This window comes from Zea mays, chromosome 8 (genome assembly GCF_902167145.1).
Source record: "Zea mays cultivar B73 chromosome 8, Zm-B73-REFERENCE-NAM-5.0, whole genome shotgun sequence".
NCBI lineage: Eukaryota > Viridiplantae > Streptophyta > Magnoliopsida > Poales > Poaceae > Zea > Zea mays.
The window spans coordinates 171726352-171748928 of record NC_050103.1 but is presented as its reverse complement, the minus strand read 5'-3'; the positions used below and the strand labels follow the sequence as shown (position 1 = coordinate 171748928).

The window sequence follows — 22577 nt, the reverse complement described above, 5'->3', positions numbered from 1 at the left end:
ACAAGGAAAGAAAACGGACTTCCGGGATGGGCCTCTTAGTCTTGGATCGGGCCGGTCTTAAATTATGGGCTTACTAGGCCATATACACAGACAGACGAAAATTGCTGTTGGTCTCGAGAAAATCCACAGCTTGGATCTAGATCTCTAGGACAAAGAACGCCTTGTCATATACGTCACGGCAGTCCCGTGGTAACCGCACCAGTGCATGTGGTGCAAAAACGATCTTACAATCTAAGATTAGCACATCTAAGATTGACACATAATATTACAATCTAAGATTAGAAAAAAAAACTGATTAAATTAGTGTTGATCATATTATTCGATTGATAGACTATCAAACATCTTTCACAAAGACAACGTCGATGAGAGGCACGTCAAGGTTGTACTAGGACAGGCACCTAAAACACTGTCAACTCTCATCAAAAGACATAACGAGCAACAAAGCAGATCGTGCATATCGCCGATCGCCACACAAAACACTGTTTTGCACAGTAAACTATACTATTTATGTAGTAGTATTTAAAAATATGAGGTGAGATAGAGAGTTTGGTGGAGATAGTCGTAGGGCATATTTAGCACAGCTTTGGCTTCTTTGAAAATAACTCCGGCTCTTGTTTCTCTTCAAGAGCAGTTTCTCTATAGGAGCTAGTATTTTTTTAACAAATTGTTTAGCAGCATGACTTCTCTTAACGTAAGAGAAGGGCAAGATGGAGAGTGGAAGGAGGAGACGTTAGGAGCTTTTTTTTTTTTTTGGCTCCGGCTTCTCTTTCTAGAAATGGCTATGGCTCCTAAGTGTTTTTTGTTAGGAACTCTTTTTGAAGACTGTTTATGAGGGCTTCTGGCTTCTCTAGGAGCCGAAACCAGAGCCGGTTTAAGAGCCCTCCCAACCTTAGTCATTTGTCCTGGTTACACTAAACTTGTCTATGTTTTTTTGCTTTTATTTCTATTCCTGAATGTAAGAATTGAGTCGCATGGATCCTCCGACTTGTTTGCATTCTCAGTTGTGTACCATTATCAGATGATACAAACTGAGATTTTGTTATGTTATCTAAAATTAATCCCAACGCCCCACAGAACACGGTGAATCTTCCTCTGATCTTTTAGTATAATAAAGTTAAATAAAAAATAATCAGTTTTTCTTATAGAACCAAACATTATACATAGTTTCATTATTGATGATTATTTGGTGCTACAGTCGCTCAAATCAGTTGTCAATTATAATGTACTAAGGTGTTTGACTCGGGTAGACGGGTAGCAAGATTATTATTTTTATTTTTAGACAAAGGGATTAGCAAGATCAAGTTGACAGTAGCACACCAAGAAACAAGCTACCGATGCCACCAAACACCCTACGTCAGGTAAAAGTCAGGTTGCAATCTGGTGGCATTGAACGAACCGAAACGGCCGGGACATTCACCTTCGAACTCTGAAAAAAAAACAGGTGGCAATCCAAACAATCACCATGGGTACAAGCACTAAAACCTTGCTGGTATGCCTGATCCCATGGCTCGTTTACCAGCTCCAGCCTCATCGATTCTCTCCTGTGTCGGCCGCGACAACAATGGCCGGCAAGATCGATATCTTCACCGTGTACCAGCACGACAGGCTGAACGAGACCGGGTACGTCGTCGTCACCGGCGACGAAGGCGCCCCCTCGAGCGACACCACCAGGCCCTTCGGCAGCATCTACGTCTTCCGCGACGACCTGACCCTGCACAACGACAGCGACTCCCCCGTGGCCGGCGCAGGGCCGGTCCTGAGGGCGGGCAACCGGAGCGGCTGCACTGGGCCCCAAAATTCCAGGGGCCCCACCCCAGGTATACATATAGTGTATATACGTATTATGGCCAGGTCCACGTAAAACTAATCTAATTAGGCCCATGTTGATTCAACTACCTGGACACCACGGTAATTGGAATAAAAAAATCCCTAATCACCGCCGGCCGCCACAAACGCACGCGAAAGCCTTGCCCTTGCGCGATTGTGCCCTGCGCTTGCCGCCCTTGCCATCTGATCACCTCACATTGCAGTCCTGCCATCTTCTTGCCGGTCCCCAGGCCTGCTGTGCTGCCTATTCACGGAATCACAGCACAGGTCACGGCTTCAACTGCTTGAAGCTAAGTTTACCTGAAAGTCCAATATCTTCTATGGAGATCTTTGAATATGTTCGGCAAATGGATTCATATCCAAATATTTCAATCACTTACCAGATATTATTTACTGTGCTTGTAACTGTTGCATCAGCTGAGAGAAGCTTTTCAAAGTTGAAATTGTTGAAGAACTATTTAAGGTCAACAATGTCTCAAGAACGGCTCAACGGATTGGCCACTTTATGTATTGAGAAGAAATTATTGGACAAGATTGGTAACAACACTATTATCAACGACTTCGCATCAAGAAATGTTAGAAATTTTTTTTGAAGTAATATGTAAACATATTTGAATTTATTTTAATATATTTGAGTTTTTTATCATATAAAAAAATTATCGATGTATTTAGAAGAAAGTAAAAAAAAATTATAGATAAAGCTTTAAAGGCCCCAATTTTTGGTTTCGCCCCGGGTCCCTGAAATCTCAGGACCAGCCCTGGGCCGGCGTGATGGAGGGGGCCTCCATCACGACGAGCTTCGACGGGCTCCACAACCTGCTGGCGGCCAAGATCTCGCTCCGCCACCGCGGCTACAGGGGCTCCGTGTCCGTCCTTGGGGGCTCCCACAACACCAAGCCCTCGGTGTACCCGGTGGTGGGCGGCACCGGCGATTTTCTGTACACGGAGGGGTACGTCCGGTCGTCGCCGGTGGACTCGGACCGGCCAAAGGTGATATACAAGTTGGAAATTCACTTGTACTGGCCACCGTACACTAAATTTGCTCCATTTCCATAGTACTAGTCTACTAGGAGTGTAGGATTTCTGCGTCGAGCCAGATCATCTTTTGCAGCTTCCAATTTCAGGTCTTATTGTATTTTTGGATTACAGGAAAGTTACAGGAGTACAATTTGACAGCGGATGTGTGACACTACACAGCGGCACATTTTTTAAGTGAAATACATTTGCGATTTTCGAATTTGGAATGCTCAGTCACCTTGTGTCCCCGAATTTTTAAACCAGAAAAAAATGGTACCTGATACTTGACCGTACCATCTAAAACCGGGTTTGGCCCATCCAAATACCACCGTCCTAGATGCATAAACTCCTAGTTTCTAGTTTCTTTAAATATGAATAAACTATAGACAACGACTAATCATATAGACAAGGACTAATATGCCAGCAGATACCAGATGTAAGCGTGGAAGCAGACATTTTAGTCCGTTACCATCGCCCTAGATGCATAAACTCCTAATTTCTTTAAATATGAATAAACTGTGGGCAACAACTAATATACAAGCAGGTACTAAATGTAAACAGACTTTTTAGTCCGTTGGATCTGTATCCATCGATAGATAAAATTATGGTTTGTTAAAGAGTTTTTTATAAAACTATAGGTATTCCCTCTTGTTTCTTTATTACTGTGTACTTTTTAGCACATTGGTACGTCCGCACATTTATTTTCTATAGAGACTGAGAGAGAACCTCTTGTGGATTTTTCTTGTCCAAATGTTTGTTACCACGCAAACCAACACATAATGTCCCCCACGTCGTAAATCTCAAGTATCTAATCTACTTAAAGAAAACAAAGCATGCCTGTATGTAGTTATTGTTCCTAAAAATGTTAGTATTCCATTACAAGAGCAGCAGAATTGCAGAACGTCACCATACCTTTATTGAGCATGGTGTTCAGGAATACCAAGCCTGACCCGCAGAATATTGCTTAAACACTAGGGGTGCTTCCTCTTCCGGCCCTTTGACCCACTAGAGGCAAACTCCCTCAATCTACGAAGTATCCTTCTCTCACTCACCCGCAAAACCAGAGAATGGTAGAGCTTCCTTTCGTTGACAACGCAGCATGCGTGAAGCTCTTCCTCGTCATCTTCCAAAGTGTTCGAACCATAGAGGCTTTCCCTCATGTCAGCGAGTGATAGAAGCGCCGAACAAACGCTCTCACTATGCAATAACTTCTTCACATCAGGCAGTTTCTCGAGGCCATTGACTTCAGAATTTTGGTTGGAGCTTGTTGCTTTGACAAACTTGAACACGTTACAGATAGTCTCATGCTCTTCGTCACTAACGAAACCATGGGCCACGCAGATCAGCTTGTCATAAACATCAGGTTTCATGTTGATGATGTAAAGGAGGATTGAGAGTTCAAGCTGGGGCTCTCCATCATATGCAATCTCAAAGTACTCGGTATCTTGGCTAGTGCACCCAGAATAACCCAGATTACGCCATAGTGATACCCTTGCTCTTGTATGTCGACCGGAGAATATGGATGTGCACCACTTAGTAACCAATGCTAAATCAATGTTGACAATGTCGTATTGATTGTCAAGTTCTGTGAAACCATATCTGTGAAGCAAAGCAGCATTCCCCATCGTTCCATATGTATTATACACCTGGAATAGAAGATGAGAAGAAGCAAAGACACATTACCAGTCGGAAGAACAACAGAGATTTAGTGTATAAGTACAGCTAGTGAACCTTTGCACCACAGCCTCTAGCCAACGGAATGATGGCAACAGAGAAATACCTCCTCCCCTTCATTGACATCTCTAACAATGATTATTTCCAAATCTTCGTCGTTAGCTCTCGAACCTTTACAATAGATGCGAAAGTATAAAAATAATGAGTGAAGCCGACCATTAGTCAATCACAGATCTCGATAAGAGATATAAAGATGCATATGTTTGTGAATATATAACCTGGAGGACTACTTGTGGGATTTTTTGTAGTCGGTTTGTCATCAGCAGAAGCATCACTTCGATCATCTTCTTCTTCTTCACCATCTGAGTCTGAGGCATCTGATGCAGACGTGAAATGCACGTGTTCACAATCAGTCTTGTGATTGAAACTGGGAAGAGGATGGAAATAATTTTTTCATAAATAACAGAGCAATATACTATAGGATAAAGGATATTTTACTCACACTTCAGCCACCTAGATTAATACTACACAGAAATAGTTGCCGAAAAACATGCTGAAGTGATGTATCATTTCCGATATAACCAGGTAAATAAAGTATCTAATTACCGAATCAGCAAGAAACTTACAGGTCAGCCAATGGAACCATTCCAGATCCATGATAGCTATCTATCTGGAAGGACCTTGAAGAAACAAGAGTTTTTGCAGATAAATATTTCTCCAAGCTAAAATCATCTGGGTCAACATCCAGCTCTCCAGATAACATGAGGGGCTCGATGCATTCTTTCCAATCCTCACAAAGGAATTCCTTGTCTTGCTTCACAATCTGTCTAGAAATATGCCTTTCTTAGAGTAGTTTCTATGCTTAGTCAAGGAAAGCATCATAAACAACATGATATCAAATATGCTACGCATGATGCATTGTATCAGAAAAACATTGCAGCTCTAAGGCTGTTCTCACCGGTAGGCCTAAATAGATGTGCGAAACAGTGTTTCAGCAGAGTGGGATTCAAAAATATAGACACGTAGGACAGGCGCCCTCAGTCTAGGGGAAGACTGGGCAGGATAGAGTCGCTTTCTTTGATCATAAAAGCACTAAAATTTACTACACCTTAATACCTTATAGTAAAATATAAAGGAAAATGTGTCACCTTGTCTAGCTCAGTGCCGGCGAGTAGGCACTCTGCCTCGCCAGCGGGCCACACGAGCGGCACGGACTCGCAGTCGGGAAGCAGTTGGAGGTAGGCGTCCCACGGCGAGTCGGCGCCTTGTGCGCGCTCGTACATGACGGCGACCGTGAGCGCGAGGCATCCGCCGAGCTCGGCTGCCTCGATGGCTGCCGCGGCACCGGTGGTGCGCGGGGTGAGGCACGCTCCGCGCGGGATGGTGGCGACAAGGTCTCCGTCGCGTAGCGGCGTGGCCGCGCGCACGTGGACGCCGAGGGGATCGGAGACGTCGAGGCTGAGCGCGTCGCTGCAGACGACGCCGTGCGCGCGCATCCACCGCTTGAAGGCGCGGAGGCGCCTGCGAGGGAAGCGCGGGTGTGGAACGCCGTTAGAAGGGATGGAGCGAATGGATCGATGGAGTAGGAAACTGGGACTGGGAGAATGGACCTCACCGTGCTGCTGCTGCGGCGGCGTCGGCCATGGCGGCGGCGGCGCGGGTGTCCGTCCACCGTCCTGGGTGTGTGGTTTGCCTGTTTTCTGTTTCGCGACAAGCGTCGAGTGGACTGAGAAGTGGCCCCAACACAACGCTGGGCTGAAAAAACTTGCTTGGGCCTCACCTATGCTGATGTGGTCTGGAAATAGATCGCGACCTAATTTCAGCCCAACACGTACGGCAAGAGTAAACAATCAAGTTCAGCCCAATATGTACAGTGCAACGCTGGTTGCTGGCCCGCCACCGCCAGTCAGCCATCGAGTTATAACGCGCGCTACACGTAGACGGAGTAAATTGAGCCCGCCGACTGGCCTTTCCACCCTATCAATCTATGTCCTTAGAATTTTTTTCGGGTCATATATCAATTACGAGTATAAAACAAATTACATAGGTAAAAACTAAATAGCGAGATAAATTTATTAAGTCAAATTAGTCATAATAAACAAATGTTCATGTTAGCATCACATGAGCAAACATGAACTGATTAGTTTTAAGTCTCATTTTACCGTCTAGTCCATTCTAATTAGCTAGGTGTTTGGTTTAAAACATCAATCCATTATATATGATGTGGTCTATTCCACAAGTTTTGTGAAATGTATTTAGTCTTCGTTTTATTATTAATTATTAGTCTATAAAAAATAAAATAATAATGGATCAACGTATTTTATTTTACAAATCAAATAAAAAAGTAAGGTAGTACTAACATTACTCGTATAGTCGTATCTAGCGGCTCTCGAAACGGTATTTCCAAGTTCCAATCATGGTTGGAATCTCGCGAACCTGTTCCCATCACTGGTACGTACACAGTTACCAGCTGGCCGCCGCTGTCTCCAGGCTCACGCGTTTTTGCCCTTCATGCTTTGTGCGGCACTGAAGAAAAAGGAGACGGGGCGACGATGAGCTGGGGTGGGGTGGGGGAGCCGATCGTCGGTGTCGTCGCGCGCGCTCGAGAAACGTGTGTCGGCCCGGGCCCCGGGCCAACTTTTGCTGTTCTGCAGCCTAGGAGTATTACGTACTACTGTGCGTGTTCTGCAGCCTAGTAGTACTAGCCTAGCTCGCGGCTCGGCCGTGTCCGCCCCTTCGCCGGCAGGGCGGCCCCCGCGATGGAACGAAAGTGACCGCAGATGGCTTGTCAAGTGTCGTTCCGTACCACGACGGCCCACGCCGAGAGGACAGAACACAGAAGGTGGGCATAGCCGGAGATTGGTGGAATGGTCAGGTCCAGCCTGTGAAAAGAACGTAACTCCGTCTTGGTCAAACTGTTCAGAGTTTTATTAACTTGTTATAGAAAAAATATTCATATTCGTGAGTAATACCTAATTAATTGAAGATATTCGAAATTGATACTGTACCGTTACTTCGTCGAATTATCCAGTCTAGGTATTTATATATTTCTAATATGGTCGACAGCTCTTCTATCTTATTTACTTTCTAAAATTTGTTGCTACATTAGAATTATAACTTTTCTATACAGGAAAAAAATAATTGAAACAATGTTGCGCTCACACCCCGCCAACAAAAAGCCGTTCTAGTAATTTAGTGCCTCCAGCTCTATCTCTATGAGAAAATTGCGGTATTGTTAACTGACACGAGCGAATGCGGCGTAGGAGCAGTAGTGCCTCGTCAACGGATTGTCTGGTCCGATAGATAGAAGAAGGCCCAGAACAGGACGCACATTAGTAAACGGGGCCCGCTTGGCCCATATTATGTTCGTCCGTCCTGTACTGTTGGCCTGTTGCAAATTGAAGATGCTTTATTATCGCCACACAGAGAAGACCGAAGAGTACACCGTATTGACTGACATCTATGTGCCTGTCCATCGAGTGGTCGTCCCCTACTCTCCCAACATTTTAGGCATCAATCGTTACCACCTTGCGGTTCCATATTTAAAGATGTACAAACACTACTACTACGGTATTTTTTTCTTTTATATAAACATAGCTAGATTCAAAAAAAAAGTGTGATCGGTACAGTATTTATTTTGGGACAGACAAGAGTTTATGCATCCATGCGTGGACGCCTTATATGTGATGGGTGGGGGTGGGTGAGCGCTGTGCTAGCTGAGCCGGAGTTACTTCTTTGGCAGAACATATGCTGCCATGTGGCAGTAAACATTTCCTGAGACGGCGTGGGGTCCGTTTCTAAATCCAGAAGCCCGAGCAAGGGGGGCTGTGTGCCCGGTAACAGCAAAGGCGTCCTTTCTGCGCGATCAGCTGGGAGTAGGGGCGTGTTCGGCTGGCTACAAGCCGACACTGTTGCAGCTGTTTGGATTGCTGCAGCTGCAATCCATAGAGAGAAAAATACTGTAGAAGCCGCAGCCGCAGCCGGATTGCAGCCGCAGCAAGCCGCAGCGAACAAGCTGTAGGTTACCTCACCCAGTCACCTATAGAAAGACGAGGCCTTTCGCGCACACTGTACTTCCCATAAGAAAGCCCGATCTGAGTGGTAGACACGTTAGATAAGCTGAGGGGAGAACCTCCCGCTGCGCGTGCATTAGTAGCGGCCTTTCATTAGGCGAAGAACAGACGCATGTCAAAGTCTGGGATGGTCTTTTGTTTTGTTTTTTTTTCCCTCTGCCGAAATCCTGATGGTTTGGGCAGCTCTATGACTGATAAGAGTGCGTTGCCCGCGAGGCGGGGCAGGGCACCTGAGTACCTGACCTCCCTTGTCCCAGCGCGCAGCACTGCTGGATGCATGTCAGAGTAGTACTGACGCGCGGGGCAAATCACGTCCCACAGGGAAAAAAAAACAATTTTTCAGTCGTCTTGGTTGATCGGAATGCGAAACACATGAGTCGACACAGGCACCCATGCATCATGGATTCCTCGCGTGAAGATGCATCACCAACGGGGGAGAAGAGCGGAGGGAGGACAGCAGCAGGCAGGAGGAGGAGCATCGCAACACGTACGCCTCCGCTGGCATCGCATCCACCGAGTTGTTGTGTGGTCGGTCGCATTCTTCATTTCTTCTCATGGCTCCGCAGCACGTGCGGAGTGCGATGGGGAGCACGCGGAAAGCGATCTCTCACCGCCCTGGCTCGCAGTCGCAGAACAGCAGCATTAAGATCTCTAAGAACGAGCGTAACTGCGATGTGAGGCACCAAACTGTGCCTTTGTCGCGGTACGATTGACATAAATTTCCCCTGTCCCGCAAGCTTTGACTGCTGCTGTCGCGGACTCCTGATGATCAGCGCCACCCGGTGCCCGATTTTTTTTTTGTTTTTTAGCCCCTTTCGTGACAAAAATTTACGTTTGGACCCCCTGAAATTTTATTTGCACGTTTGGACCCGATGCTCGGCGCCATAGGCTGTGGCGCCGAGGTAACACAGCTCGGCGCCACAGCCTATGGCGTCGAGCTGTGACGTGGCAGCAATGGCTACTTGCGCCTAGGGCTGACCTGGCTTTGACGTGGTGGCGGCGCGGCCTCGTAGCTCGGCGCCACATATCTTGGTGTCGAGCTACGAATTCCTATAAAAACGCCCGCGCGGCTGGCCGAGAGCAGCACATTTCATCTCATTTCATCATTTCCAAACTTCGTCAAAATTTGCTGGATTCAAAGATTTGAGTTGGTTACTTCGTAGACCAAGGTATGATGTCCAACTGATTCGTTTTGTATATTGGTTTGTTAGTTTAATAATTTGTATACACCTATTATATTATCATTTCGATTATTAGTTTGTGTAAACTTATTATAAAGCATAATAGGTACAAGTGATTATTATAATCGTTTATTAGATGAAAGACATATACCAAGAGGTGTTGTGACGGAAGAGAGGTCGTCCTCGGGAGTTATATCCGGACGTATCTAGTAAGGATGCTCTTGTTCCTCCTGAACTCCCCGTGCCTAACTGTGACTGTGGCAGACTGGCTTGGGTACATCAATCACAACATCCAGACACGGCTGCTCGTTGCTACTACCTTTGTGACAGTTTGGACGTACGTAGCTTATGACTTGTCACTTAATTTTGTTCGCATTCATTATTTTGTAGATATGTAAGAGCAACTCCAATAGTTATGCAAATTTTAGCTCTCTAAATCACATATTTAAGAAGTTCCTAAATGACTTTTGGAGTAAAAAAATGTGAGTTCTCCAATAGTTCTCTAAATATAGGTTGTAATTTTGTTTTGTATTTATCCACATAAAAAATAAGTCACAAAAACTATATAATGCAGTCAGCATTTTTGTTTAGGGAGTTGTTAAATGATTGCCAAATGTAGAGAGAAAATGAGGTTAGATGACAAGTTGTTAAATTTAGAAAGTTCATTTAGAGAACTGTTGGAGAATAGTTTTTATGTTAACTACCTAAATTATTGATTTAGGAAGTCTTTTAGAGAACTACTGAAGTTGCTCTAGTAGTGCTTCTTTCCATTATTTTAGGGACATCAGAGGTGTTTCTTTTTCCAGTGGATCGATGGTCCTGATAAATTTGACCCTCGATATCTTCTTTTCGTTAATTGGTTGAGTGGAAAGATCAATAATGAGCGTTTTAAGCGTTGGTTACCTCCTCCCCCGAATCCTCCACCAATGACGAATGCGGAGAAGGAGGTAGCAACAGAAAGACGGATGGAAAGACCACGTCATCGCTGACAGCCTTGGCCACGTCATAGCTCGGCGCCATAGGCTATGGCGCCGTGATGTGTTAGCTCGGCGCCATAGGCTATGGCGCCGAGCTAAGGGTCCAAAATTGAGTTTAAAATTTTTTTAGGTTCTAAACGTGATTTTAAACCTGATAAAGGGCTAAAATACAAAAAAAATCGGACCCAGTGCGTGACTGCAACACCGTGTACATGTGACGGCACGCCACGGCGGCACCTGCTATGGTGTTTACCAACTTGCTTGCATGGTAAGACTATCCGCAACCGTTACCCCTAAATTTTTCTCCCTATATCACTTTTTCCCCCTATTTTCCCCCTATTTTTTCATCTCCCGCAGCGGTTCCCCCTAAATACTCCCCTTGTATCCCACTACCACTATAAAATATCATTTTCTATACCAATTATCAATTTTTTATCTACTAACAATTACTCGTGGACCCACAGCACAATGTTTAGAGTGATGAACAGTGACACGCTAGATCTGGGGGGAGAGAGAAGGGGACCGACACGTAGGGGGCACTGTAGGGGGCACCGCTGCGGCCATAGGGTGCCCCCTACAGCTGACATGCAAGGGGAGGGGGAGGGATAGGGTCGACCGCTGCGGTCAGTCTAAGACTCCAGCTCCAGGAGTCCAGAGCCGGGGACTCCATGGGTGATGGTGGCTGCTGGGTCAATGTGAATCGCGTTTCGCGGCGCCCGCGCGCCCGACCCCGTGCGGCTCACTCGACCGCTTCCTGGATGGAGGGATGGCACGCGGACGCATGGCCGGCGTTAGGGCTGGACGAAATGCTCGTGGCTCGCTGGCTCGCTCGGGTCATGGTCAGCTCGGCTCGGCTCGGATCGGCTCGTTTGAATTTTTTCACGAGCTGAGCTGACATCCTAGCTCGGTTCGTTAACGAGCCAACTCGGTTCATTAACGAGCCAGCTCGCGAGCTAAACGAGCTAACATATTCCAGCAAAACGAAACTATATGCATATCATTTACAGAATAATTGATGAACATGTTATATATATGTGAGGTGTCTATGACATATGAATTAAACTAATGATTAATGATTTATGTCAATGTGTTAATTTGGTCTATGCAAATATAATTATGGGTTAAACTGATGAACATGTATGTGAATTGTGAATTAATGAGTGATGAATTGTGCTAATTTGGTGTTATATTGATGTGGTTTGTGAAACTATGAGTATAATTACTATTTTCTATTGTTAAATTAGTTTGAAATTAACTAAAAATAATTATTATGTACATTTTATTTTTTTTTCTGCTCTGGCTCGCGAGCTAAACGAGCCAGCTCGAGCTCGTTAACGAGCCGAGCCGAGCTGACTTTGTGGCTCGTTACCTTAACGAGCCGAGCCGACTCGTTAGCTTAACGAGCCAGCTCGAACTCGGACGAGCCGAGCCGAGCTGGCTCGTTATCCACCCCTAGCCGGCGTGCCGCTTTCGTCCTTCGCAGTCGCAGATCTCCGTGTCCGTCCACGCGGGGGGCGCCTGGCACGCCCGGACGGCGGAAGCAAGCGGACGGGAGCCGGAGAATATTTCGTATGATTGGTTGCATGCGCGAGCCCATGCAGGCTCGATCAATCCTGTTCCGCGGGATACGGCCGATTCCCTGCGCCCTGGGCATGCAGGTGAATGAGCACTTTTAGATTTGGCCTGCATCCATGCATACTGGCTCGGGCGGTGCCATGCAGGTAAACAATCAAACACACAGCTACGGTCAACGCATCCCACGGGCCTGAACACAGCCGGCCAGGAAACCAATCATACGGATTTTGAACCGCGTTGTCGTCGTCTCGGTTCCGCACCGTACCGTACCGTACTGTCTGATTCCACCTAGGTCCGATGCGCGCGGGGACTGGGACTGCAACAGCTGCGTGCGTCGGTGGCCAGGGGCCCAGGGCAAGGCCTAGCCGGTGCTAGATGCCGTCCATCTTCGCTTCCAGATGATGCATGGCGCCCCTGATTGCCCAAGGGGGGCCAGGGCATGTATGGCCACACCACATTTTTTTCTTCTATTACAGTTATAGTACATGTTAGTTTAGAACTTGAGATATCATGTATTCTATACTTCTCCCCATCGTGTGCCTCCTATCTAGTTTTACCGTGATCTTGATGCATCTGTTAGTTTTACCGTGAGTAAACAGTGTAGAGTGTGTTTAGTAGTTTATATAGTACTATGTATTATAAACGGCCATATGTATTCATGACTTGCTTTGTCTTCCAAAGCGTTGTACTATAAATAACCTGTTTACTCAGCACAATACGGTTCTCCTTTGGAACCCAGGAATTATGCAGTAAATTTTATAGTAATTCGATTATTTTCTGATTACAATTGTCTGATTACACCGCTGTACTATTCCCCCTCTATAGCCGTGTGGGTCACCTCACCTCCGCTGCTACTGGTAGCCGGGTCCCGGGTGCGAGTGGGCGATACGTCGGTGCACGCCACGTGGGAAACGAGCTAGTGTTGACCCAACGCCAACGGACCACGCTATAGGTAGCCAGAACCAGGAGTCCAGAACGGATAGGCGTACGTCTAGTATAGAGAAGCGCGTGGCAATGGCTACACGCCTAGCTACAGTGGCTAAGAGCATCTCCAAGAGACTAGCTAAATAGCTAGTCAAGCTAAATTTTAGCTACTTAATAGTATAATAGCTCTCCAACAGACCAGCCATTTAACTCGCTAAGCTATCTGGCTCTCTAAATTAACTCTCTCACTAGCAAAATTTGGCTAGCAACTCTCGCTAGCCAAGGTAACTTATACGTTGGAGAGTCTGTTGGAATGAGATGTTATATATAGAGTTTAATATTTATAGAGAGACAAATAAAGAGTCAAATAGAGAGTTAAAAATAAAGAGTTTTTTGGAGATGCTCTAAGATTTGGATGGATCCGTGCTCCGTGGGGGCTTGGCTCGCACTGCCGTCTCCGGATGAGCAAAAATTAGTGACGACTAGAGTAGACTAGAGCAGACACAATCTAGAATTGAAATCTTCAACGTCTTGGTTCTTGGCCTAACTGGAGCAGACACAATCTAGAATTGAAATCGTCAACGTCTCCGCTCCTAAACCAAATCTATTCCATGCCTGCCCGCTGCAGGTCCAGCGTCGTACTCGTACCTTCAAGCAGGACGGCCAAACTTTAGGCTAGCCTCCGGCGGCGATGAGCGAGCAGCCAATAGGCAGAGCAGAGTGCCAAATATATGTGACGTTACTGCTACCCGCTAATAATATTGTGAGGCAAATAAACTACGTACTGTACTACGCAGTTGAGTGTTCACCAGCAGGGGTTGGGTTGGTGGGCGACGTGCTAGATGCCGCCGGCCGTCCATCTCGGTCAGACAGATCGTCTATACATACATGTCCATGCTGAAATCAGCACGGACGCATGCTTATGGCGCCGACTCTAGATAAAAGAGTGGAGGAATCGAGTTTGTTGCGGCTTTGCTTTCATGCACGCCCGGCCGTCTACCATATATGTCATGCGCGCGCATAGTGCATGGCATGGCTCCGTACGTATCCAGTTCCGTACTGTAGCTTGGTGGCCACGCACGCATTAATAACGACACGACGACAGCGAGCTATGCTAGCTAGCATGGATAGAGTTTAATTAGACGTGGAAATTGAAGATGCATCCAAACACCGCGCGCGCATGATACCAAGCTTGGATCGTGTGTTCCACGGCGGCCCGGCCTAGCCTACGCTGTTGTTTGCCGGCCGGACAATGCGGCTGTTTGGTTCAGCTTCTGGGCGGCTTCTGGCCGCCAGAAGCAGAAGCTGGAGCCAAACGCGCCGCTTCTCGCGCCGCTTCTCCACGACGCGCTTCCGCAGGAAGCCGTGCGGCCACTTAACGCCCGAAGCGGGCGTGAGTTGGCTTCGGTTCGAAGCAGCGCCCACTTCCCTAGGGTTGTAGCCCACGCGACGCTCCCCCGCAGCCGCCAAGCCATCGCGCCGCCGCCGCGAACCCATCGCGCCGCCGGCGTTCCGTCTCCTCCCCGCATCGAGGTACGTACGGCGAACCTCCGCCGCGCCGGTTATCCTACGACGCGTCTCATTTCCATCTTCCGTAGGTTCCGCGCTCCGAGGACCCAGCCTCATCCCCGTCGCGAAAGAAGCTCTCCCCCCGTCGTCGTCGTCGCAGGTACGATCTCTCTCCTCGGTCCGTGTACCATCTCATTCACCACCGCCGCAACCGTCGTTCATTGACAGTAAACAGTTGGTAGGGTTGCCGCACCTAAACCGGCGCCGTGTGTCCGTCGTCAAGCTTCCTCTGCTCCACCCTTTGCGTCGTCATCTGCACAGGTACGGTGGTGCTCGAATCGATCGAAACCCTCGCCTCCCCCTTCCGGTAGTGTAGCAAGGGTTCGTCGTACCCTTTAATTGAGTACAAGGCCGCCTAATCTGCAGTTAATTCATTCGACGAAATAGGGTAGCGATGGTTGCACTATCTAATTGTATGTTCAATGTTGCCTGCAGTTTGCCCTTATCAACTCGCTGTCTTCGTCTTAGGTTCCAATTTGCAGTGCAAGCAAGGTACTCTCATACACATTAGTACTTGTTCGAGGACTAGTTCTTTGTTTGTTTCGCACAATACAGTTTACGAAAATCATGTATATGTGATGTTCAGATCTCGGGGTGTTACCTGATTGTCTCTCTGTTGCATCACAGAATCTCCACTCCAACGAAGGTGATGTTCACATTTATTTTCCCCTTCGTATCATTACCATTGTGTATGTTAAGCAGTAATTGTTCATATGTTGACGTTTTTTGTTTACTCCATTCAAACTGTGTTAGTAGTGTGAAAAGTACAGAAGTTAGTAGTTAATGTTTGCTATAGCCTAGGCCCTGGAAAAGTAAGCCAAATTTGTGTACATAGTCCCCATATCTGCTATACTAACGACCTAATAAATCCACATCAGATGGATTCAGCTGACTCCATAGCCGACAAGGCAATTGGAAGGATGCAAGAGATTTCGGACAAGATATTTTCCGTAGCGAGGGAAACAATCCGTCCTGGGCGCGGATTGACCTCGTTTGATGCTACCAAACTACGTGTAGCTTTGGAGGAGATAGCTTGCATGCTGGAGCAAGACTCTCTGGTGTTGCAAGAGCATTTGGACATCGTGAACAACTTTAACATCCCGGTTGACAGCAGCTATGAACCTTCTACCTTGTCGTCACCACCCCCCGCTGACGACGACCTGACTCCACATTGGGACTTTGCTGAGCATTTCCAAAACTTCTGGGGGGTTGAATATGACTCCGATCAGATGCCTTCGTTTAGTGACAACGATGTTTAAGGTAGAAGGGAGTGAACCTTCGAGTTAGGTGTTTCAAAAACTTGATGGTTGAATCCGTTAGCTTTTGTGCACTAAGTGCGTAGGGAAACAGGGAATCAGTTAGTTCTTTTGGTTCATGGCCTCGTGAACATGTGTTCCCTGTCATTTTGTCTCCAGTACCAGTTTATTTATGGTTCTCGTTGTGTAATTATGCAAATTGGAATCTTAGTACTTATGGTATTATGTGAACATAATATGGCCAGTATATTCTTCATCTTTGTTGTTGTTTTTAATCCGAAAACAGTACGGATTTTGAACACTATACACTTCTTATGCACTAGATGGACAAGTCCGGCAAAGTTATTGCAAAGTGGGATAGTAGAGCAACAAAAATTTACACAGAAATTTGTGTAGAAGAGGTAAATGCTCGGAACAGGCCACAACAATTCCTAAATGCCGAAGGGTATGCTAACCTCATAAGGAAGTTTAAGGAACGCACTGGGCGCACTTACAGCAGGGATCAAATGAAGAATAGGTGGGATTCGTTGAAGAGAATGTTCACCCAGTGGAAAACTCTGAATGATAGGGCTACAGGTCTTGGTCGAGACCCTCATACTGGTTCAATCAGTGCCCCAGATGAGTGGTGGGCCAAGCAAAATGAAGTAAGTTCATCTTTGTTTTCCTAGAGTAACATTAGAATTGGCCATCTAAAAGTAGGAGTACGAATTGGTGCAGGCAATGCCAGGCTGTATTATGTTCAAAACTGCCCCCCTAGAGAATGAGGACGAGCTAAAGGTTATGTTTGGACCAATTGTGTGCACAAATGAAAGAACCCTGGTGCCCGGCGTCGAGGATGCTAATTCTTCGTCTGATGATCATTTGGAATACACTTTAGGTGGGGGTGAAAACAGCACACCTGACCCCTGCACTAATGCTACTGGCAAGCGTAAGTTGCGACATGATTCCCCTAAACCAAAGAAGAAAAAAGATTCGAGGGAAGAGTACATGAAAAGACTTGTGGCGGCTTTTGAGTCCCGCTCAGTGACCACAAACAAGTCTATTACCTCTTCTGACAATGACCCGGTTCGCTTAGAGATTAAAAAGCAGCTGATGCAAGTGAAGGAAGATGGATCACCTGAAGGGAGCGAAATACATTTGTTTGCCACGCATCTTCTGATTCATAAGAAGTATAGAGATGTTTTTGCAAACTTGGAGACAAAGGAAGGAAGAATCGCTTGGCTTCGCAATGCTTACGAGTTAGAAACTAAAAAGAGCAACTAGCAGGTGGACGTCGGACAACTGAGTCGTACATGTTTACTATTATCGTTGGTTGTGTTTGTCCTCGGACACCTTCAGCCGTATTTGTTGAGTATGTCAGTTGTATCTGCGTAATGAGTCCTGTCGTGTCAGTTTTCGTTACTATCATTTTCGTTTTGAAACAGTTTTCCACATATTCGAGTTGAACATGTATGACAATAATCAGAGTTGTAACTTTGTTACCTATGTGAATCTGTGAACAATTTCGTATGACTGTAAACTGTTCTGCTTGTTTAATATGTGTTTATAAACTGTGCTTACATATGTAATTGTAGCTCTTGGTTGTCTGCATGCAGATGTGTGACCGTTTTGAACACACATCTGATGATGACAAAGATGCACAGACATCTGATGATGAAATGGATGCAGACACATGTAATGAAGAAACAGATGCAGAATTCCTTGTTGCTCTTTATGCTGTTGATATTTGGGGGGGTCATTTCAGTCGGGCTCCTAGAAGAACATTGGTCGAATCTGGTATTCAGTGGGTACAAAGAACGTTGGAGATTAGTAACGACTGTTATGACATGTTTCGGATGCGAAGAACTGTTTTTCGACGATTGCATGACACTTTGGTACAAAATTATGGACTGCTGCCAAGTAGGGGTGTCAGTACTATGGAAGCTCTTGGCATATTCTTGTGGGCATGTGGGGGACCACAATCGTTTAGGCAGATCAGAAATAAATTTGGTCACTCTTTGGAAACAATTAGCCGCAAGTATAGTGATGTCCTTAATGCACTTTATAAGATGTCATCTGACACAATGAAGCCAAAAGACCCAAATTTTGTGGAGATTCATGAACGTTTGCGAGAGGCGAGGTTTTGGCCACACTTCAAGGATTGCATTGGCGCAATAGATGGTAGTCACTTCCCAGCGGCAGTGCCGGCTTCGGAACAAGCGAAATATATTGGCCGACACGGTTACACGTCGCAGAATGTAATGGCGGTATGTGACTTCGATATGAGGTTCACATTTGTGGTGACAGGATGGCCAGGTTCCGTACATGACACAAGAGTACTACATGATACTTTAATTACTTATGCGGACAGGTTCCCCCATCCACCGGAAGGTATAAAAATATTTTTTTCATTAGTATAGTACAGTAATATTTTATGGCATATGTCCGTAACATTTGTATTTTGATTGTATGCAGGTAAATACTATCTTGTCGATTCGGGTTATCCAAATAGAAAGGGGTACCTTGCACCTTATAAGGGTCAGAAGTACCACGTAACGGAATGGCAAAATGCGAGGCAACCTATTGGGAGTAAAGAAGTTTTCAACTATGCGCACTCATCGCTGCGAAATGTTATTGAGCGATCATTTGGGGTGCTAAAAATGAAGTGGAGAATTCTATTAAGTCTCCCTTCATTTTCGCTTGACAAACAATCGAAGATAATTATTGCATGTATGACACTGCATAACTTCATTAGAGATAGTGCTCTACACGATAGAGATTTTGATGACTTAGGACCTAATAGCCTTAGTCATGTTGTACCTGCAGGTGAGAGTAGTACTAGCACATCTGATGAGTTAGACATGAGTGATTTTCGAGATGCAATTGCAAATGCATTAGTGTCGTAGTTAACTTAGTGCAGTTGTAACGGTACTTATGATGTAATCAACTCCACTAATTACTTTGTTATTACCTTTATCTGCGTTATGGGTTTCATTTTTTCGTTTTTTTCTAAGAGAATCTGCAATTTCAGAATCTGTATCCAAACACGTAGATTCTGACGAACAGCTTTTCTGCACAGCTGCCGAACCAAACACCTAAATTCTAACCACCAGCTTTTCCCAACAGCCAGCTTTTCCCCACAGCCAGCTTTTCAGAAAAGCTGGCCAGAAAAAAGCCGAACCAAACACGCCCAATTAAGGCTTGGGCATCGCTAGTGCCTGCTGCATGTCCATGGAACGGCGAAGCCTGAGCCAAAACGGAGTGGATTTTTTTTTTGCCAATTCGTACACAACGACTCAGCACCACACGACGTCCGTCCGTCCGTCTATATACATATCAGTGGGGGGGAAAAGCCACCGTGCGTCACACAGAGGTTTATTAGCTATGAACGTACCGTCTGGTGAAGTGTTCCAGAGGTGGCTGCTGCTTGCTTCAGTTTGGCATGACGATCTCGCTCGTCAGAGGGGAAAAATAATGTCGTATTTGAGAGCCATTTTTTGGTCCGGCGGTCGATCTCTTGCTTTCACAAGGCAAGGCTGACAGTAATCCCTACGCCATGCCGCCGAACCGAAGAAAGACGACCGACGTACGGACCATTAAACTGTGGTTGAACTTATTAGTTCAGTTTTGGTGGCAGTTGGGGCACCGATAATCCTAAAAAAAACTAAAGCAACATTTAATTTTCTTCGATCAATTTTATTAGGGACCTATGATATGATATACATCATCCAGCATCAGCATGGCACGAAAAAGCTTGAAATTATAATATGTTTACAATAATCTGAATAGTCTACCACTTTCTTCCATTCGTGTGTATATGCTTAATTAATAAAAAATATATAACCGGTCCATGTATTTTGTATGTGTGGATGGAGCCCGGCCGGAAAGAACATCTCTTGTACGCCGATTGATTGATTTTGTAGCAAATCTCTACTCCTATTAAGAACGTAACGAGGGCGTCCACAGCCTCTCGTGCCCCCGCCCGTGACGTCAGCAGCCTACCAAACCCCACGCGACAACGCCCGTGATGCCCGCCGCCGCCTACCCCGCGCGACACCACCGATGGTGCCCTTCCTTCCCCGGCGGGATACCCGCCTCCCCCGCGCGATGAAGGCCGCGCGGGGGAGACGCTGGGAAAGCCGCACCTCCACGCCCCCATCAATCCCGCCCACCACCAAGCTCGCCGCCTACCAAACCCGCCAGCTCCGCGCGAGATCCGCCACAGTTATGCCGCGCGAGGGAGACGGCGGGATAGCCGCCGGCCAGATCCGCTTGCTCGCGAGGGAGAGGAAGGAAGGCCGCTCGGGGGGAAACGCCGGGAGAGCCGCTACCTCCGCGCCCCCGCCAATCCCGCCGCCCACCAACCCCGTCCTCGAGCCCGCCCCCCTCCAAGCTCGCCCCATTCCATACTCGGCGACAGGATTCACCGCGCTCCCTTCCGCGCCTGCTATTAAAAGGATGGACACAGGTGATCCCTCCAACCCATCCCCACTCTCCTCAGATCCACCGATTCACAGCCGTTCTTGCATTTCTCAGAGGTAGGCCGTTCTTGCATTTCTCAGAGGTAGGCCGTTCTTGCATTAATGTTTATGCCCGATGATGAAGGGACGGTAGATCAGGCATGCATGGTTGGTTGTGGTGCTTTCTGAATTCAGAACCGCACGCTTAACTGGATGTCACATCTAAAAAGAAGCTTACTAGCTTGTTGATTGCAGTGTTTCACTGTTGTTCATATAAAGGTAACTCATTCAGTCGTTCTAGCACGTACTACCTGTCAGGACGGATACGGTATACTCGCGGATTTAGTTTGCTTTCTCCTCGCCTTTTTTTGAATTGAAATAAACTGGTCACAACCTGGATTTACGGTTTTGTCCATGGCAACAGAGAATTCCGCATATTCGCGCTCAGATTCTCGCCCTCTGCTGATGCTTCTGAATTGTGTTATGAGCAGCTGGAGCTGGAGGGCATCCAGAGAATCTCGGCAAGAAGGAAGGAACAGGAGCAGGTGCGTCGTGAGGCGACGGAGGACCTGGCCGAGGATCTGTCAGAAGGCGAGAAGGGAGACACCATCGGCGAGCTTGCGCCGGTTGAGACGACCAAGAAGAAGTTCCAGAGGAACTTCTCTGACCTTACCGTCTGGTCTGACGACAATAAGGAGAAGAAGCTTTACATTGTGCTCATCAGGTCTACCCACTTGCACATTGTTTTGTTCTATGTTGTACTAAATTGCTAAACCATATATATATATATATATATATATATATTATATATATATATCGTAATGAAATATCTTCGGTATTGAATTGAGTTCTTGAAATTAGTAGTGCCAAGAGGTTTTGTTCATAATAATGTTGACACTGACATGTTTTTTGTGGGTTTTGTTCATAATAATGTTGACACTGGCATGTTTTTTTGTTTGTTCATACTTTTTTCGTTGCTTGATCTATGATTTTGGCCAATACTGACTGCATCTTGGGTGTCATGATATTGGCAGCGATTCTTGGCAGCTGCAGGGAAAATGGTTGTTCTTTTGCGTATAATTTAGGGGAATCGAGCTCTAGATTTTTGGGATTTCATGGTTCCCATTCTGCATTTAGATTATCGTTCTCTCTTTACGGCCATATCTTCAGTTCATGTTTTGTTCTGGTATTTGGTTTAGGCACTGCAACGCTGGACAGTTTTACCATATGCCAGTGACCATGCTCCTGCAGTTTCTGTTCTACAGTTTTCAGATGTTAATTTAGACTGTATGCCAAAATCCATAGCAAACCTCTTTATCTTCAGTTCATGTTTTGTTCTGCTCGATGGATGAATCCATGTCTTGCCATGCTATTGTTACAGAAATCGAGAAAATGATTCCTTTTTGCGGGTTTGGATTTAGAATTGTACTGTTTTTCATCTTATTTCAAGCCTGATTAGAACTCTTTATCTGGTTGGTTGGAGATATGGGGTGATTGGGGTAGTGTATTGTAGCATGTCTCCATATTCACAATTCTTCATCAATTCTCGGTGATGGACTCTTACCTATCTGCTCCAGCTCCTTACTTGCGCTAAAACTGAACTTGTGAGGTTGTTGGGGGACCTCATGAAATGGCATAAGATGTTTTGTTTTATGACTACAAGATGTTTAGTCTTGTATGATGTGGAAGCTCTTTTTTACTGCTCTCCTGCTGCTTAAGTTCAATGTTTTTGTGAAGTTTGAATGTTCGAAATCTGCTTAAATTCAGCTGGTATATGCCCGAGGAGATTCCGAAGGTCTTGGAAATCAGCGGCGAGCGCAGCCTCATCTACAACTTCTTCTCCTACCCCGTGTATTAATCACGGTACACAAGTTTTCCTCAAATTTTTATTCTATGCTTTGTTTTTCGGTATATTTTTATTTTTGTTTCATACTTCCTGCAAAAGAAAGCTATATATACTTGGTAGATGAAACATTCACTATACATGTTTTTGATTTATTTCATGATTAAGAAAGCTTATTTCATGTTATAAACCTCAAATCTATGTTTTTTTGGTTTATTTTCC

General features: G+C 45.9%; 2 protein-coding genes across 2 annotated transcripts; one reads left to right on the top strand and one right to left on the bottom strand.

Annotated features, from left to right (window-relative positions):
- Nucleotides 1–1198: 1198 nt before the first annotated feature.
- Nucleotides 1199–3636, top strand: LOC100277098 (uncharacterized). Its single transcript, XM_020542790.3, is given in 4 exon segments — nucleotides 1199–1753; nucleotides 2584–2614; nucleotides 2617–2663; nucleotides 2665–3636. Coding segments are annotated over 4 exon segments (588 nt in total). The 5' UTR covers nucleotides 1199–1462; the 3' UTR covers nucleotides 2884–3636.
- On the bottom strand, nucleotides 3589–6236 carry LOC100272935 (SET domain-containing protein). The gene is made up of 6 exons (NM_001147387.1): nucleotides 6134–6236; nucleotides 5667–6039; nucleotides 5145–5341; nucleotides 4797–4945; nucleotides 4625–4689; nucleotides 3589–4490 (listed from the first exon to the last, which is right to left on the bottom strand). Exons 1-6 carry the CDS (start codon nucleotides 6160–6162, stop codon nucleotides 3816–3818), a joined length of 1488 nt encoding a protein of 495 aa, NP_001140859.1. The 5' UTR covers nucleotides 6163–6236; the 3' UTR covers nucleotides 3589–3815.
- Between the last annotated feature and the right edge of the window lie 16341 nt (nucleotides 6237–22577).

Coding starts and splice junctions, on each gene's coding strand:
- LOC100272935 (NM_001147387.1), bottom strand. CDS start 6,162: ATGGCCGACGCCGCCGCAGCAGCAGCACG. Junction 5,342..5,666: donor CCGGCACTGAGCTAGACAAG/GTGACACATTTT, acceptor ATTTCTAGACAG/ATTGTGAAGCAAGACAAGGA. Junction 4,491..4,624: donor ATGTCAATGAAGGGGAGGAG/GTATTTCTCTGT, acceptor CTTCTATTCCAG/GTGTATAATACATATGGAAC.